Here is a 20,481-nt window from a genome sequence, read left to right on the forward strand (position 1 = left end):
AGCCACATATCCACTTGGGTCCCTCAACATATCCCCTGAGGAAACCCCACTGGGCGAAACATGTAGGGATTAGGGACTACAGTACCAAGTGACTGTTTATACCCAAATTGATTTTGATATGTACTGCTGTATGTCATACTCATGTCATTATGTCTAGCCAGCATCATTTTAAATGTTTGTAGATATTGAATAAAATATGATTTTTATTTTATACTTTGATGTCTGTTGAAACTTCCTTTCCTGGCACCCATAAAGTCCCACCAAATTGCCACAGCAAAGGGTCTGAATACTTAGGACCATGTGATATTTCAGTTTTTCTTTTTTAATAAAATCTGCAAAAATGTCAACAATTCTGTGTTTTTCTGTCAATATGGGGTGCTGTGTTTACATTAATGAGAAAATAACATTGACTTAAATGATTTTAGCAAATGGCTGCAATATAACAGAGTAAAAAATGTAAGGGGTATCTGAATACTTTCCGTGCCCACTGTATATAGCGCCAACATTTTATGCAGCACTTTACAATGTAGAGGGGGGGCAGCATAATTACAGTACAGTTCAATACAGAAGGGACAGGAGGGCCCTGCTCGTAGAGCTTACATTCTAAATTTATACATATACATCATCTACAGTACATAATATGATCAAAAAGATTCTGAGATCCTGGAGAAAACTCTGTGCGCAAGGGACAAGGCCAAAACGTAATATTGGATGCCCCTGATCTTCAGGCCCTCAGATGATCGTGTAGTGCACATCACTGCATGAGCTCAGGAATACTTCCAAAAATCCCTGTCTGTGAACACAGTTCCTCATGCCATCCAAAAATGCAAGTTAAAGCTCTATCATGCAATGAAGAAGCCCTATCTGAACATGACCCAGTAACGCTGCCATCTTCTCTGGGTCAAAGCTCATTTAAAATGGACAACTTCTCTGTGGTCATATGAATTGAAATTTAGCAACCATGGGCACCACGTCCTCTGGACTAAAGAGGAGAGGAGGCTTGCAGCTTGTTATCAGTGTTCAGTTCGAAAAGCCTGCATCTCTGATGGTATGGGGGTGCATTAGTGTGTATGGAATGGGCAGCATGCACAACTGGAAATGCACCATCAATGCTAAAAAATATATACAGGTTTTAGAGCAGCATATGCTCCCATCCAATTTCTTTTTCAGGGAAAGCCTTGCATAATTCAAAAGAACAATGCTTAACTGCATACTGCATCTACTGTATGACAACAGCATGGCTTTGAAGTGGAAGAGTTCAGGTGCTTAACTGGCCTGCCTGCAGTCCAGAATTTTTACAAATAGAAAATATTTGGCACATCTTGAAATGAAAAAGTAGACCCATAACTGTTGAGCAGGTAGAATCCTATATAAGGCAAGAATGGGACAACATTCACCTTCCAAAACTTCAGCCGTTGGTCTCCTCAGTACCTAGACGTTTACAGAGTGATGCTAAAAGAAGAGGGGATTCTACACCATGGCAAACATGGCCTGTCACAGCTTTTTTGAGATGTGTTGCTGTTATCAAGTTCAACATTTTTGGGAGTTGGGGTTGCATTATATTATTTAAAGATTTGGGATTATAATCCCGAAGTTTGATGACAAGAGGGGATGCAATTGCTTTCCACAATTACTCAAATAACAACAAAGCATGTTGGATAGGATTCTTCAATCTATTGTCAAATGTATTCTGATCCTACATCAAGTATTAAAATAATTATTTAGCAGTTGGTGAATACAAGGATGAGTAATGGACAGATCTCCAGTGATATTGACGAATACTTGAATGTAAAGTTTTTGTGTTTTTTTTTTCCTGCACTCTATGGCCATCCAAAGGCCTTTACCCCTTGAAGTATCATCCAATCTTTTCTGGCTCTGGGAATGCCACACTGCTGCTGGCCAAATTCCTTGATTTATTTCTCCAATCCCTTGTATCTACTACAATGTATTCATCTATCATGATTCTAAGGGGAACAAGACATTTTAATCTAAAGGACAGGAGATTAAATCCAAACCCAAATGTACTCTAGCACTTATGGGATTTTAGGTATTTATATACTAATGTATAAACAGAAAAGTCAGTGCTGCTACTACCCATACACCACCACATAGATAGCAGATCTCCCAGGTGCTCATCCCAGGTGCTCAATCCACAGTCACTGGCTGAGTAATGTTGAAAAAATGATCCACAGTCTGGTTGTTGCTCTTAAAATTTCTTAATTTTATTAAATAGCCAAAGTGAACAAAACGCAGATTAAGTCAGTCTTATAGGCTGAAACGCATCAACTAAGGCCTTATGGGCTGAAACGCATCAACTGACAATCTGTGTTTGTTCACTGTGGCTATTTAATAAAATTAAGACATTTTAAAGAGCAAGAACCAGAGTGTGGATCATTTTTTTCAACATTAATATACTAATATTCCAAATCAGGATGATTTATGGGCTGTGATTTTTTTTTTCTTGAACAGTTCAACTGATGTCCTTTCTGATTATCAACTATTAAGTCTATTTTTATTTACAGTATATGAATCAGAGGACAAAATGAACAGATACAAAAGAATGCCATGGATAATTCCATGCCATGGATAATTGCTGACTCATTTGTCAAACTGCTGGAAGAAGTGAATATTTACTCTTAACCTATGGCAGGCACCCATTATGTGGGCACTAAGTGAGGAGAAATCTCACCATAAAAGACCCAGAGAATCATAAAAACCTAACAAATGTTTTAAACCTTTCCCTTAGTATAAATAAAATACATTTTATTGTAATCTGTGTTTCTGTTGGGTGGATGTTCTCACATTTATAGCCTGTCAAAGTGGTTGTAAACCTCAAACGAAAAATGAACAAAGCATATCCTTCTATAGCGTGTACTTGCCTTAATCCAAAGCACCTACCGTGATTTCTGTCTGCCAGCTTATTCCTTTGCTATCTGCATGAATCCCTTATAACAGTCTATGCCAAGGGTCTCCAAACTTTATAAGCAAGGGGTCACTCTTTATTGTCCTTCAAACTTTAAGGGGGCTGGACTGTGGCAAGTAGAAGAAAATGTCCTGAACGTCAGGGGAATTGAACAATGCCCTATTATTGGTATTAGGGGAAGTAACAATGCCCCATCGTTGGTATCAGTGGGAGATATAGTGCCCCATTGTTTGGGTTAGTGGGTGGAATACTGTCCCATTGTTGGGGTTAGTGGGAGGAATTGTGCCCCATCATTGGTATCAATGGGAGGAATAGTGCCCCATCAACAGTGTCAGTGGGAAGAATAGTGCCCCATCGTTGGTGTTGGTGGCAGGAACCATGCCCCGCTGTTGCTGACGGTGGGGGGACATAAAGCCCCAAGAGCCATATAAAGTAACCAAAGGATGCATCCAGCCCCCTGAGCTGCAATCTGGAGACCACTGGATTATGCCAAAACCAGACAATACCGGGAGATGATCCTGCCCTCCCTCCAGCACACAGCATGTGACTGACTGTCTCAGCAGTGCACGTTTCCCTATGAGACTGAGTAGAAGTCTCAGATTACACTCAGCTCCCTGCTGTGCAGTGTGTGGCATCATATCCCTGCCCTCTGCCGTCTTGAGCTCATACATGGTGTGTAAAATTAGTACTTTAGGAGGCTGTATAGAAAAGCGAGGGCCACAGATAAAACAGGTACAACGTATGTAGGAGGATTTGTTTCATCTCGGTTTATCATCTGCAACTAGTCACTTCTTTGGGTATATGTAAGGGTTTACAACCTTTTTAAACACCCAGATGGACTAGATTGAGGGCATTAACAAATGCTTATTAAAGTGTGCTGGGAAGCCAGTGCACCTAAAAACAAAAAAAAAAACAAAAAAAAGCGTTTAAATAAGCATTTAAACTTTACAAAGACGGAAAAGGATATAAAAGGATATCCAAAGCCTTGAATATGCCAGCCAGTACTGTTTAATCCCTTATTAAGAAGTGGAAAATTTGGGAATCTCTTGATACCAAGGAAAGGTCAGGAACATCGAGAAATATTTCAGCCACAACTGGCAGAATTGCTCAGGATACAAAGAAAAACCCACAGGTATGCATGGTCAACAGCTGAAACACAGGATCTCTCTTTTGCGCCCTAACAGATCAGCGGTCTGCCTTGTTGTCCGATCACAGCGGGAGCAGCGCCCCCTACACCATGTGCACAAAATCAAGCACAGGAACATGATTTTGTGCAGCCGGGCCACCCTGCCGCAGTATATATGAGGTGGGCGGTCCAGAAGTGGTTAAAAGGCCTGGATTCTTTCCTAGGTGTACAGAATATAACTGGGTACTGACATTTATAGGTAAAGTTGATCCAGGGAATATCTGATTGCCTCTCGGGGGAGCAGGAAGGAACTTTTTCCTCCTGTTATAGCAAATTGGATCACGCTTTGCTGTTTTTTTTTTGCCTTGCTCTAGATCAACTGTGGGTACAGGATTGTGTATATAGGATTGTATGGTTTTGTTTTGTTTTTTTGGTTGAACTAGATAGGTTGAAAAAAGACACAAGTCTAACTATGTAATTACTCTGGGAGGAGAAATCTTCCCACTGGGGGACATATGCAAGCTTTCTATGGGGTTGAGGTTTAATCTGAAACATACTTATGATATTGATAAGCAACTGAAGACCCCGTATGGATCCATTTACACACAGCATGCATGTCCATGTGTTGATGCATTCCCCTCAGGCAGGCCACTGAATTAGGCTACCATACATATATTTAGTACATGCTGCATTTGTTTTGGGCTAATCCTTAATGACACGGCAACAAGGCGTGCACAGTGCATTACCACACACTGTAGTGATGCATGTGTCTTACAGCAATGCACTGGTGTGAAAAAAATAGAACGAAAACTAATAAAAACATTGATGTGCCATTCTCCCTTTAGTGAAACCATGGAAGGAATTTTTCAATAATGCCATTTCGTAAAAAGTTTTTAAATTTCTATCTTTGAGCAGGTCTGTTCATTGAATTCCATATTTGTGCACTCACACTGGAGCCATGGGTGTGCATTCAAAATTACACATTACGTGTCATACTGAATTTCCCAGTGGCCTCTGCTCTACCTCAGACTATACAGCAAAGGATCTACATCTTCATGCAGTAGCAGGAATGTGATTTGCTGTGGGGATGAGCTCTAAACAGGGGATAACCTTGGTCCTCCTAAAGGCCTGGCGTCGTCTGGGGAAAGGACGTATATCTTGGCCACATTGATCATTACAAATTCAAGAAAGTACAGTAAGTCCCCTACATACGAACCTTCGAGTTGCAAACTTTCAAAGTTGCAAACATGTTTGCAGTCTATCGTTCAACCCAGCAGGTTGAATGAAAAAAACCTGACAGATCCCTGTACCTACACGAGCAATGTTGGTGCACAAACTCCCCAGCTGGGCTATTGTGTTCTGATAGGGCAGGGATATGCAATTAGCGGACCTCCAGCTGTTGCAAAACCAAAAGTCCCATCATGCCTCTGCCTCCGGGAGTCGTGCTTGTGGCTGTCAGTCTTGCTATGCCTCATGGGACTTGTAGTTTTGCAACAGCTGGAGGTCCACTAATTGCATATCCCTGTGATAGGGGGACTCCCCCTGCCAAAGCACACTTATCACTGCTCGCAAGCCTTCGCCTGCAAGTACTGATCTTTGTTTGACTTATGAACGAGCTCCTGAAACACAACTCGTTTATAAAGTAGGGGACTTACTGTAACCATCATGTAGTGTAAGTGGAAAGATACACTTTAATGAGCACACAGTGTGCAGGTTTCTTAAGTTTTGCTGCAAACAGTTTTATTGTAAATGTACACCACTGCAAACTAGCTGCATTGTTAACCACTTAACCTCTAAAAGGTTTAACCCCCTTCATACCAGGGCATTTTTTTTTTCTCTTCAGCACTGTGCTACATTAACTGGCAATTGCTCAGTCATGCACTACTGTACGCAAATTACATTTTTTTAATAATTTTTTTCAAATAGAACGCTCTTTTGATGGTAAAGCAGAATGCCAGTCCCCATAACCATTTTCTTTTAAATGGTTCCCCCTGTGATTGTTACAACTTCTACTATATTTCCATAATGTTAGTAATGTGTTCCTGCTTCTTTTTTAGAAATCAATAAAATACTACTTGATCTCAGAAGCAGGCAGGGGCCAGCGAGGTTGAGGGCATCCGAAGCCCACTTATGTTTATTTCTGGGATTAGGTGCAGCTAACTACCCAGCATGCACCTCCCAATCTCACACCTGCGCAGTTTCTTTCTAACAGGTTGCCATAGTGTTTCGTCCCCATCATAGTGCTATGCAACATTAAATTTCCAGAACCACCTAAGTTTACTGCTCCTGCTGCTATCACCGCAAACGATTCCTTCTCCTCCGCCGCCGATCAGTTCCCAGTATAATGACAAAAGCGTCAACAGGTCAAAAATGGCACCTAACTCTGCCTGGCATCACACCATTTCCAGTTTAAAAAAAAAACGAGATGTCAGAAGCGGAGGATGCGCGTCCTGGGATTGATGGCTATCTCAGGAGCCAACAGGAGAGTGGAATGACGTACCTTACTGTAGCGAGGTGGGCCGGAAGTAAGGGGATTTGTTAAAAGAGAAAAAAAAAAAAAATACCCATGACCAGGGTTTTTTTCTACTATTATTGCTTATAACAGTGATAATCACAGTTATAACCAATAGTTTTAGCTGTTGTAAATGGCTTTCATTCATGATCGTGCGTGATCTGTGATTGGCTACTAATCACATGGTACTGGGTGCTGTGATTGGCTAAAGGTACCATGTGATAGCTATGGGCCAATCACAGCATCACAATAGTAAGCAAAACAGTCATGAACAAAAGCCATTCGTGACCATTTTGTTTACATTGTGATAAAGTGATCACTATGACTAATCATAGTGATCACACAAAACCCCCCAGCTGCTGTGATCCGCTGTGTTCATTGGATCGCACTGATGTGGAACCCAGGGGGGCACCCCAGTACATGGCTGAGCCTGCAGCAGTAAACGTACTGTGGCGGGGCAGCACATGGTTAATAAAGGATCAATCACTCTACTGGTGAAAGCACTGTCTACTTACAGAGGCTCAGGAAATAAAATCAGGTAATTTTAATGTAGCAGCTTACTCTTACTCTCTCTTTTTAACATGTGGGTTTACAGGTGTCACAAATTTACAGGAAGGGTCAATATCAGCCATTTTGGTATGCAGCTGGGAAGCAGGGAGTCAAAGAAAAATGCAATTAAAATGGCAACAATGCTAGTCTGTGTGCATGTACAGTGCCTTGCAAAAGTATTCACCCCCTTGGCTTTTTACCTATTTTGTTACATTACAGTCTTTAAGTTCAATGTTTTTTTAATCTGAATTATATGTGATGGATCAGAACACAAAAGTCTAAGATGGTGAAGTAAAATTAGAAAAATATATACATAAAACTTTTTCAGGAATAAAAAAAACTGATAATTGGCATGTGCGTATGTATTCACTCCCTTCGTTATGAAGCCCATAAAAAGCTCTGGCGCAATTACCTTCAGAAGTCACATAATTTGTGAAATGATGTCCACCTGTGTGCAATCTAAGCATCATGTGATCTGTCATTACATATACACACACACACACACACACACACACCTTTTTGAAAGGCCCCAGAGGCTGCAACACCTAAGAGGCACCACTAACCAAACACTGCCATGAAGACCAAGGAACTCTCCAAACAAGTAAGGGACAATGTTGTTGAGAAGTACAAGTCAGGATTAGATTATAAAAAAATATCCAAATCTTTGATGATCCCTAGGAGCAACATCAAATCTATCATAACCAAATGGAAAGAACATGGCACAACAGCAAACCTGCCAAGAGACGGCCCCACACCAAAACTCAGACGGGGCAAGGAGGGCATTAATCAGAGAAGCAGCAGAGAGACCTAAGGTACCGTATTTTTCACACCATAAGATGCATTTTTTTACCCCCAGAAAATGGGTGAAAATGTCCTGCGTCTTATGGAGCGAATACTGACCTGGCACCCCCCACCCCCTGGTCGCATCAGAATATCGGCGCTCAGCTTCTCTGTGGAGGAGAGAGGACAGGATGTGAGGCGGATCCCTGAAGGGGCATACCAAGTAGGAGCGGGGGAAGGCAGCCTTCCCCAGGTGCCAAAAGATGGGGGGGGTGTCATTGGCATTGCTATGGTGGTGTGCTCCGCATCCAGGTCAGTTGACACCCGACAGGTGTCACACCATCCCGCAGCAGCAAGAGCCCTGACTGTTTTTTTTTTTTACAGCTGGAACACCCCCGGCGCCGTGGTTTGGTCCAGTCTTACTTCCTGCTCCTTCCACCGGCAGCTGCTGCTGCAAAGCATGTCCTCGGTCCTCCTCCCTAGCTGCTGCCCGGGTTGTATCTGAGGTTGAGAGCCAGCCAGCGAACGAACCACCCAGCGGGGGTTGTGGATTGTAATGGCAGTGTCCTCCACTGCCTGAGGTGAGCTGGGGAAAAGAAGGTGGGAGGTGTGGGCTGGCATGGTATCCACAGCCCAGTCACCTGAGCTGTTGTGATAGAAGAGGCTGAAGGGGTATTTGTGTCTGCCCTGTCACCCTGAGCTGATCTGGGAAGTGGGGAGGTTGCTGTGTCCACCACTACCCAGGTAAAGTGTAGCTGAGCTGATTTGATAGGGGGGTGGTATTACTGTGTCTCCACCACCCACCTAAAGTAGTAGTATAATATTAAATATTTTAGGACACCATTTGGTTCAGAATATTTTTTTTTCTTGTTTTCCTTCTGTAAAACCTGCGTCTTATGATGCGAAAAATACGGTAACACTGGAGGAGCTGCAGAGTTCCACAGCAGAGACTGGAGTATCTGTACATAGGACGACAGTAAGCCATACGCTCCATAGGAGTTGGGCTTTATGGCAGAGTGGCCAGAAGTAAGCCATTACTTTCAGCAAAAAACAAAATGGCACATTTTGATTTTGTGAAAAAGGCATGTGGGAGACTCCCAAAATGTATGGAGGTGCTCTGGTCTAATGTGGTTAAAAGTTAAATTTTAACCATCAAAGAAAACGCTATGTCTGGCGCAAACCTAACACATCACATCACCCAAAGAACACCATCCCCACAGTGAAACATGGTGGTGGCAGCATCATGCTGTGGGGATGTTTTGCAGCAGTCGGGACTGGGGAACTGGTCAGAGTTGAGGGAAACATGGATGGTGCTAAATACAGGAATATTCTTGAGCAAAACCTGTACCACTCTGTGTGTGAGATTTGAGGCTAGGACGGAGGTTCACCGTCCAGCAGGACAATGACCCCAAACACACTGCTAAAGCAACACTTGAGTGGTTTAAGGGGAAACGTGTAAATGTGTTGGAATGGCCTAGTCAAAGCTCAGACCTCAATCCAATAGAAAATCTGTGGTCAGACTTAAAGATAGCTGTTCACAAGCGTAAACCATCCAATTTGAAGGGGCTGGAGCAGTTTTGCAAGAAGGAATGGGCAAAAACCCCAGGGGTAAGCTCATAGAGACTTATCCAAAGCAACTTGGAGCTGTGATAGCCACAAAAGGTGGCTCTACAAAGTATTGACTTGGGGGGGGGGGGGGGGTGAATAGTTATGCACATTGACTTTTTCTGTTATTTTATCAGATTTGTTGTTTGCGTCACAATAAAAAAAAAACCACACATCTTCAAAGTTGTGGCCATGTTCTGTAAATTAAATGATGCAAATCTTCAAAACAATCCATGTCAATTCCAGGATGTGAGGCAACAAAACACGAAAAATGCCAAGGGGGGTGAATACTTTTGCAAGGCACTGTATCTTTACATAGATTTGTCTCAACACTGTACATTAAAACAGAAGGAGAAAGTTTAGTCAGGAGGGTTATACAGAGTGGGTGAGTGCACTATGAAAGTACACTTTACATGTAACAGATCTAATTTTTTTTTTCTTTTTTTTAGAACTTGCCAATTTACAGATTGTTGAATACTGTTAATTTTATTGCAAACGTATTCTCACTGTACTTTTTAAATTGAACCCACATAGTCGTGACCGTGTGAGCCAAATAATGCAAGCACATGAATAAAGGCACAAAAAAACACTAGTTATCACAAAAGAATACAGACATAGGACATAGGCAAAAGCCAATAAACAAATCTAAACCCAAGAATAAATAAAATTCTATATTGCAGTGTACCAGTCCTTTTATGCAGTGATTGCATTTGTTTTTCACTTTATTTGCACCCGGTGATCCTAACACACTTCCTGTCTTAGGGTGACAACACTATCTCACTGTACTGTATTATAGACTGGAGCAGTATTGTCACCCTAGGCTGCTTGCACTTGATTTGGACTAGAGAACTTTCCTGTCTCATCATTTCCATAACATTGGGAGAGTTGTTCAGTTGTTCTGTAGACAAACTGGGCAGGGCTGATAACGCTGCTTGAAATTACAGTGCAGCATAAGAAATTAAAAGCTTACACAGTTTTTGGCAGGATCAACAGGTATTGTTTTGTACTTGTAAGACAGAAATGCTTTCAAAGGTAATTAACAGACTAAAAGGAAGCAAATACACTCACCGGCCACTTTATTAGGTACACCTGTTCAAGTGCTTGGTAACAAACTGCTAACCAACCAATCACATGACAGCAACTTAATGCATTAAGGAATCTAGACAGGGTGAAGACGACTTGCTGAATTTCAAACTGAGCATCAGAATGAGGAAGAAAGAGGATTTAAATGACTTTGAACGTGGCATGGTTGTTGGTGCCAGACGGGCTGGTCTGAGTATTTAAAAAACGGCTGACCTACTGGGATTTTCATCCACAACCATCTCTAGGGTTTACAGAGAATGGCTCGAAAAAGAGAAAATATCCAGTGAGCAGCAGTTGTGTGGAGGAAATGCCTTGCTGATGTCAGAGGTCCAAGGAGAATGGGCAGACTGGTTTGAGATGATAGAAAGGCAACAGAAACTCAAATAACTACTCGCTACAACCAAGGTATGCAGTATGCCATCTCTGAAAGCACAACACATCAAACCTTGAAGCAGATGGGCTACAGCAGCAGAAGACCACACAGGGTGCCACTCCTTTCAGCTAAGAACAGGAAACTGAGGATACAATTCACACAGGCTCACCAAAATTGGACAATAGAATATTGGAAAACGTTGCCTGGTCCGAAAAGTCTCAATTTCAGCTGCAACATTCAACTGGTAGGGTCAGAATTTGGTGTAAACATGAAAGTATGGATCCATCCTGCCTTGTATCAACGGTTCAGGCTGGTGGGGGATATTTTCTTGGCACACTTTGGGCCCCTTAGTGCCAATTGAGCATTGTTTAAATGTCATGGCCCACCTGAGAATTGTTGCTGACCATGTCCATCCCTTTATGACTACAGTGTACTCATCTTCTGATGGCTACTTCCAGCAGGATAATGCACCATGTCACAAAGCTCAGATCACCTCAAACTGGTTTTTTGAACAGGACAATGAGGTCACTGTACTCCAATGGCCTCCAGTCACCAGATCTCAATCCAATAGAGCACCATTCGGATGTGGTGGAATGGAAGAGTCGCATCATGGATGTGCAGCCGACAAATCTGCAGCAACTGTGTGATGAGAAATGTTTCCAACACCTTGTTGAATCCATGCCACAAAGAATTAAGGCAGTTGTAAAAGGCAAAAGGGATCCAACCCGGTACCTAACAAAGTGGCCGATGAGCGTAGTTCATGGTTGATGTCTACATGTATTTTAAAGACTAGGAGATCCCTGTGATGCCTCCAAAGAATGCAGGCATAAAAAAGGGTAATACCTTGGTCACATCCAAGTGTCAAAGCCCACATGACAGTAATAAATCTCAACCTATAACTACAGTCACTTGAAACATGAAAAATACATTGCAATAACCATAAAACGCTGCTGAATGTAGCCTGTTTTTGTTTTAGTACATAATGTGGTAATCACATTTGTTAGACTGTAAATATAAAATATTTACTGTGCATAGAGACCTTTGCAAATGTAAAATCATTGTATTTTTAAAAATCAAGTGTATTTTTAATAGCAACTAATGTAAATAACTGATTTTGCGCTAATATCAACCTTTGCAATCCCATGTTACAGAGCTCAGGAAGGAAGCGGGAGAAGCTGTACTAAAAGTCTACACAACCTTGTTGAAATTTCAGTTTTCTGTGATGTAAAAAAAACAAAAAACAAAACAAAAAATAAAAATAAAAATCATTTTAGAACTTTTTCCACCTTTAATGTGACTATAATCTGTACAACTCAATTGAAAAACAAGCTGAAATCTTTTAGGCTTCATGTACATGGGACGTTGTTCAACCTCTCCTGAACGATTTAACTTGACAGCTAGAACCCAGCGTCTAAAAACGGCCGTTTAGCCACATTTACATGCTGCCTTTTGCGTCTAGAAGCGTTTGAAAAAAACATTTTTATTTTTTTCAAAATAGCCAAAAATGAAAAACGCCTGTGAATGAAATGTGGCTAAATGCGAGTTACTGCGTTTAGCGTTTGAAATGCCTCTAAACACAGCTTCTGAACGCTTTTTTGGGTTCCAAAAAAAGCCTCTAAATGCAACTGCATAGAAATGACTATAAATGAATCAGAGTACATGTACTGATAAGATAAGAGAGGAGAGTTCAGGAGCAGTTAAAAAAGATGCCCAACTGCTCCTAAATGTCCGTTTACCAGCAGTAGTGTACATGAGGCCTTAGTGAGGGGGTTGGGGGGGGAGGAGGGGGTGGAAGTAAAAATAAAAAAAACTAATGTAGCAATAACTCTCGGTGGAGCTGCTGGTTTAAACGGGCTGTTACCTTCACTCTCAATACCTCTGTTTCACCGGCACCAGGCCTAGGGTTCCGTTGAGTTTACCTCTGGACAATATAAGCACCAACACTTGAGTACGTTTTCAATGCTTTATTGAACCAAGTAACGAAGGAAGTAGCAGGAAAGAGGCAGGAGGAAAACTGCAGGGAAGATCAATACCTTTCTTTAGGTTTCTTTAGAACATCCTTTAAAGTTGAATACTGTAATTGAATGCAATCCCCTTTTATGGGACACGATCTTTGCTCGCCTGGATCGGCCTCTCTCACTTGCCTAGCAGCCAGTACGTAGCACGAACAAAAGTCTCTGCCACAGACTTGCTTGAAATTAACCCGTATGATCCTCTGCCACAGGATGTATTGGTTCGCGATGAATGTCAGACACAGTACTTAGACCTCTAAGCCAACCCGGTAGTACTATGCTGTAGGATTACCTTACGTCAACGTCTGTCCAAAAATAATGATAATAACTCCCAAGCCTGGGAGTAGGTATTTGAGCTTAAAACTTGGATTAGATAAATAAGGAAAGACATTATAAGATTAACATCTATAAAACAATATGTTCTTTTCCATAAACAAAACCATCCTATGACTGTACATAACCTCACTGTCTATCTAGCTGAAAATCCTAACAGCTTGATAGAGGATCCAATGGTTTGTGAAAAGGAAAGCATATTAACACACATATATCCTGTACAACTTCAGGAGCAAAGCCTCATTTAAAAAATTATGCCCCGTACACACGGTCGGATTTTCTGATGGAAAATGTCCGATCGGAGAGTGTTGTCGTAAATTCCGACCGTGTGTGGGCTCCATCGGACATTTTCCATCGGATTTTACGACACACAAAGTTTGAGAGCAGGATATAAAATTTATAGATATAAAAACGGACAAAATCCGTTGTCGGAAATTCCGATCATTTTTTTTTCTTCAAATGAAAGAAATCCGGCTAGCAAAAATAAGTCCTTGGATTTGAAACACTGAGATGAATATCCAGATCTTGACCACGAAGATCTCTTTATACTGACACTAACTTCAAAGTTCTTTTGTCCGTAATCACCAATAAAACCGGAGATCTGGCAAGGTCAGTGTCTATCCCAGTTTATCCACTGTAGTAATGAAATATACAATGTCCTCTTTTCCGGGCCTGCAGATAACTACTTTGTCAGCATAGATGTGCCGACCGAAGTTCCAGTGCATAAAACATCCACTAAAACGTTCATCCATTTTGACAGAACATCCAGTCTTTCTGAAAGGCTTAGGCACAGACAATAGTCCCAAACAGCTTCGCTGTATCAAAGTTCCCGGTTAACTTCAATCACTTGCATTATGTCCTGAGGGACATAAGGGAACTCCAAGCCATATTCTTTAGCTACACGCTTGTTCAACATTCTCTGCAAACGTGCAAGTTTGGGCAAGGATCTGTTTTTCCCCATACCAGGAGGCACACATGACTCCAATGATTTGCTTACCATAGACCTAGCCGGTGACTGAAGTGAACTAACAACTTTTGATAATGTCTCATTTACAGTGCTGTGTGGCTCCACACAGGGTGATGTCTTCCCAGAACTCAGGGCTGTCCATTCAGGGAAAGTCATAGCAGAGGCGACATCCTCACCTTGTGCCCATAACATCTCTTGTGACAGTCTCAAATAGGTCATCGCCAGAAAGATCCAACAAGGATTCTATTTCCGAATCTCCCAGTTCTTCTGCTGGCAGATACTTATTTATAGTCCCAGATACATTCCCCATCAGCTGCTTACCCGTTCCCGTCGTGGACTTTGTTGGATCCGGTTCAGGAAGTCTCTGGGGTAGGCCTCGGCCACGGCAAGCCTTCACATATCCCACCTTCCTCTGGACAGGTACAACAGAGACAGGCGTGGTGGACACAGAATTCAAAGCAATGTCCGCTGATGAGATGGCAACAGCAGTGTCTCTTCTTGGAACATTTTTGGCAGCAACAGGCAAAGTGGTGGCCTGCCATTCTCTCTCCGTAGTAGTAGCAACTTCTACTGTGGCGATACCCGTTGCCCAATCCATTCGATGAGCAGGGGGCGACATGGTAGGTTTCTCCACCACAAATACTCTCCACATTGCGGACATCGGCCAAATGGATGGAGATGTACGGCCAGTCCTTCACATCGGTGGCAGATCATGCCCAGTCCCTCAATATCTCCTGAGGTATACAGAACAAACCTTCCCTGTGGCTTCAGACGAACACCAGTGTCCGTAAGCGGGGTTCCGGTCAGTACAACACTCGACACTTGCAGGGAACATTCTTGGTCCCATAATTGGCTGCATCGCTGAAAAAGACATGGCCACACTCTGATCTTCTCAGCACGATCACGAGGCCTCTCGTCTTCTCTGGCGCCAAACACATACACGCGGTATCAAGTAGGGTAGGCTCCTCCCACTTGTTCTGATCACGTAGCTCCCGGGCTTTTACTGGCGCCTGCCGCCTGCTGCCTACGCATTCAGAAATAAAGTCCTGCAACTTTTAACCTCTTCTCTTCCTGAAAAATTGACAAAGTCCAGCTCTCAACGTAAACTCCCGGTGAAACACCTCTCTGGGTTGCGAGAATTGATGGTCAACAAATCCCGGACGACGACCCCACATGTAGCAATAACTCTCGGTGGAGCTGCTGGTTTAAATGGGCTGTTACCTTCACTCTCGATACCTCGGTTTCACCGGCACCAGGTCTAGGGTTCCGTTGAGTTTACCTCTGGACGATATAAGCACCAACACTTGAGTACGTTTTCAATGCTTTATTGAACCAAGTAACGAAGGAAGTAGCAGGAAAGAGGCAGGAGGAAAACTGCAGGGAAGCTCAAAAATCTTTCTTTAGAACATCCTTTAAAGTTGAATACTGTAATTGAATGTGATCCCCTTTTATGGGACACGATCTTTACTCGCCTGGATAGGCCTCTCACTTGCCTAGCAGCCAGTACGTAGCACGAACAAAAGTTTCTGCCACAGACTTGCTTGAAATAAACCCATACGATCCTCTGCCACAGGATGTATTGGTTCGCGATGAATGTCAGACACAGTACTTGGACCTCTAAGCCAACCCGGCAGTACTATGCTGTAGGATTACTTTAGGATATGTCCTCCAACCGAGTCACCAGGCCCCTCTCCAAACCAGCACTTTGCATGATCCTTCCATGACGGGTCCTCCCCTGGGATCTTCTCGGTTGTCCAGCTTCTTCACTCTGGATAGACAGCTCAGGACCATTCCTCGGCTGCTGTGGTAGGCCCCAGACAGGCTTCTGGGCCCACCCAGGTGCCGCAGCGACGCGGGCCTCCGGAACGGAGGACCACGAGGTGGTACTCTAACACATACCTGTCGGTCAGGAGGGCCAGCAGGTGGCTGAAAAAACCCCAGAACATGGCGTCTGTCCCATAAATACCCTCTCCCAGAATGCAACTCGGAGGACCACCTCCACCGAGTTGTCTCCGGGACAGAGGAGCACTCATCCGCTTTAACACGTTGCTTTTCCAACACCCGCTGATGGTGACGACACCCACCGGCACAATGTGGAACCACACGCAATGTCAGCCAAGCTGGAACAGAGGCAAATCTAACTTCCTATAACGAACAATTCACTAAATTTTCCTATCAAATGGTAGATCATAAATCTACCAGCGCTACACTAAAATAATGTGGTTGCATAAGAGTGCACACCCTCTTATAACTGGGGATGTAGCTGTGTTCAGAATGGAGTCCTGGCCTGGGTGCTGGAGTGAACAGTCACATTATTCCCACAGCTGTGGCATTCGCAGACAGCCTCTCCTCTTGTTGTGTTTTTCTTACCACACAAATAGCAACACAGCCAAGTCATTTCCATGCACCACTGTGCAGGATCCTTTCCTGCTTTTCGGCCCCAGTGGATCCTCTGGCTTCCCCTCCTCTGGGTTGGTGTGTGGGCGTGGGGGAGCTGGACCAGCACATACAGGCCAGGCATTTTCCTGTTCTTGAGGTATGCCTGCATATTGAACTCTGTGGCTCAAGCAATTTGGAAACTCCTCTTGGCACCTCTGTTTTTAAACAATTGTGACTTCCAGTCTATAATACTGAGTTTCTTGTTTAAACTATACCCCTGAAGGAGGAGGGAGTGAGGAGGAGTGACAACACTGGAGTGTTTATTCTCAACATGTTTTTTATTAAATATTGTGTATTTTTCATATTTCAATAAATACTTTTCATATTAGAATATACCTTTTTACCATTTTGTGCCTTAAAAGTCCCCCACTTGGGGATTTTGTTTCATTTCCTGTGTTCAGAATTAAGCAATCACATTCAAACTCATGTTAAATAGGAGTCTGTACACACCTGCCATCATTTAACATGCCTCTGATTAACTCCAAATAAAGTTCAACTGTTCTAGTTGGTCTTTCCTGACATTTTCTTTGTCGCATACAGCAAAAACCATGGTCTGCAGAGAGCTTCCAAAGCATCAGAAGGATCTCATTGTTAAAAGGTATCAGCCAGGAGAAGGTGCAAAAGAATTTCCAAGGCCACAATTGATGAAAAGACAAGAAAACAGGTCCGGGGGGCTGCCAAGAGGCCTACAACATTAAAAGGAGCTTCAGGACTATCTGGCAAGTACTGGCTGTGTGGTACATGTGACAACAATCTCTCATATTCTTCAAATGTCTGGGCTATGGGGTAGAGCGGCAAGACGGAAGCAGTTTAAGAAACATCCAAGCCCAGCTAAATTTCCCAAAAACACATCTGAAGTCTCCCAAAACCATGGGGGGGAACGTGTCATGGTCTGAGGAAACAAAGGTTGAACTTTTTGGCCAAAATTCCAAAAGAAATATTTGGCGCAAAACACTGCACATCACCAAAAGAACACCATACCCACCGTGCATGGCGGTGGCAGCATCATGCTTTGGGGCTGTATTTCTTCAGCTGGAACTGGGGCCTTAGTCAAGGTAGACGATAAGCATACATCTACCTATCTACTCTATCTACATCTACTTCCCTCTACCTAAAAGATTTCAGTTTGTTGTTCAACTGAGTTGTACAATTTATAGGTCATTAAACAGGTGGAAAAAGTTCTAAAATGATTTAGCTTTGCCTCATTTTTTTACATCACAGAAACCTGACATTTTAACAGAGGTATGTAGACTTATATCCACTGTATATTACTTCATGGCATGCCTGGAATTCTCTAAAAGAAACAAATCTCATTGTGGAAAAAATGCATGCACTTCGATTATACACTTACATAAGGAACCTTCTGTGATATCACATTAAAAGGCAATATAAACCAAACAAAATAAAGCAAAATGTTTAAGCTTTCCCAGATTTTATTTTATTTAAACACTGTTCTCTCTTCTAGAAGATTGGAGAACAAATGCAAAAAATATATAATATATGCGGAATAGGAGTCGATGGACAGCACACCAAGCAAAGCCATCAGTTTATTAAGTGGTTATCAAATAAATCATCACAGATTTGATTTGTAATGGGAAATAGGAAAGAAGTGGAAGAAATTTAAGGGTTAAAAATCCACTTAATCAGCATTCACAAATTCATTCTAATAAATAGGAAACATCCTGCTATCATGGCAACATACCCCAAAGACCCCCCCCCCCCCCTCAACAGAAAGATGGATTTGGAATTTAAAGAGCTCCATAATTTTTAGTGTTTTATCCATAACATTTCTAAGTAGGGCAAAATCCTATCATGGTCCAGTAACACAGAAGTGCTCGAGTGAGGTGCAATATTTACATGTCCAACAGCAGAGACACCTTTCCTATTGAGTTAAAAAGGAACAATACTCCATTCATGAGTTCATGTTGAAATGCAGCAATGTTTCGGGTTGTAGATGTAGGTAAAATAGTGTCGGCAAAACACTTATTTTGTATGTAGAAAAGAACAGATGTTCAAAGCAAGTAACACTCTGCTTGAAACTCAAGACCCTGGAACTGCTACGAGGCAGAAGCAAACAAAAACTAACCTTACTGTGAAGTGCTGCTTTATTAATGCAAATGGATGAGGGGTGGGAAACGGAAAAACATGGACATCCAAGTCCGGCATAACACTATTGATTTAATCAAGAAAACAAGAATTAATCTATGGTCTTCTATCTAAACATCTTTAGCAGTACTGTGGGGAGGGCAAAATACTATTTCTTGGTATTCAGAGGCACAGTGAAAAAGGAAGCAAACACCAAAAGTCAAGTGTGCTGCCAATATAGGGTTGCCACAAAAGATGGTATTAGGGGACAGGGACATTCTGTGGTAGTAGCATGAAAATGCCAGTTTTTGACCCATCTCCCCCGGTCATTGCCATTACAAACTCAATAATTCCACAGCTCACAACAGAAAAGGATTGGTAGCACTCGTCACAGCTTGTGCAGATAGATTGGGGACAATGGGCTGTGTCACCAACTGCTGTGGTGGCATCATAGTAGGCAAGCTCATAGGAGGTACACCAGGAGGCACCGCCGTAGCTGGGAGGCCACTCATTCCAGCAACAGGCTGCATTCCAACCACTGGTGACACATTGGCTATAGGAATTCCTGGGGCTAACGGGGATACTGACACCATGGGGGAGACAGAACTAAATGGAATTGCTGCAGGTGCTTGTCCAGCTGGTGTAACTGGCTGTCCCATTGACATCACTGGGCTGGCACGAAGTTGGTTCAAAGTAAGAGATGACTGTTGGTTGGTCTGGAATGGATTTGTTGTGGTCGAACTGGGTGCTCCTAAGATAAAACAAATGAAAAAAAATATAAGTGGATCACACACACACTACATACTGAAACAAACAACTGCCGGACATACCTGCAGGTGCCTCCAAGTCCCATTACAGCCAAATGCCAGGCTGGTCTGACAAAAAGCGCTGACACTACTGAGATGTGTTCAGTTTGCCTACACATTCCTATTAGCACATCAGTATGATGGGCTGCATTCCTGACCAATAGGAATAAGCATTAAGCATGAAAGGGCGGGGCAAGCTTCAATGCTTACCAGAAAAAGCTGAGACTTTGCTCATCAGAACATCAGGAAGGTGGAGGCTACTGCAAGTATGTATGTACAATATAGTTACACCTGTAATGTTTAGATAAAAACAAAAAAAAAAAAAAAAAAAATGAAAAAAGTTCAAAAAGGAAGCGAATGTCAAAAATAACTTCAGTAGAAAGAACTTCCTTCCCTAAATGGTGGCCTGTGGTCTGGATCGAGTCAATGTCCCATCCGCATTGGGAGGCAACACAGCGATGGAAGAAGGGCGGGAGCTGGCCTAGTTAATTGATTAATTGATTGCTAGGACCACCCTGCATCCTATCAGTTAACTGGAGCAGCTTCCGCCTTCCATTCATCACTGTTCTGCCATTCTGATGTCAGCTATAGACCTTCTGTGCCTCCTGCCCTCCACCCTGTGTAAGGCAAGGTAGGACAGGGAAAAGGGCTGTCACTGCCATAAAAGATGGGGGACCAGGGGGAAGGCGGAAGGGGAGTGATATAAAAAAGGGGGTGGGGGGGTCAAGGACAGGAATGTGAAGGGAGTGATATGAAGGGGGGTGTTCTACAAAGAGGGTAAGAACAGGAATGTGAAGGGGGGCTGGGGGCTGCAATGTGAAGGAGCGGTGCTATAAAAAGTGCGTGCTATACCGAGCTGCATAATATTGTGGCACCATGTGGTTTGGT

General features: G+C 42.8%; 1 protein-coding gene across 9 annotated transcripts in view; it reads right to left on the minus strand.

Moving 5' to 3' along the window:
- Positions 1-18,117: 18,117 nt before the first annotated feature.
- The window catches only part of LOC141110891 (epsin-1-like), a 157,599-nt gene continuing 155,235 nt past the window's right edge, over positions 18,118-20,481 (minus strand). For all 9 annotated transcript variants that reach the window (XM_073602645.1, XM_073602643.1, XM_073602644.1 and 6 more), the window contains one exon: positions 18,118-19,538. In XM_073602645.1, the coding sequence (XP_073458746.1) occupies positions 19,147-19,538 (392 nt within the window). In that variant the 3' untranslated portion in view covers positions 18,118-19,146. The remainder of the gene's footprint in view (positions 19,539-20,481) is intronic.

Source organism: Aquarana catesbeiana, linkage group LG10, assembly GCF_042186555.1.
Source record: "Aquarana catesbeiana isolate 2022-GZ linkage group LG10, ASM4218655v1, whole genome shotgun sequence".
In the NCBI taxonomy this organism is placed as follows: Eukaryota; Metazoa; Chordata; class Amphibia; order Anura; family Ranidae; genus Aquarana; species Aquarana catesbeiana.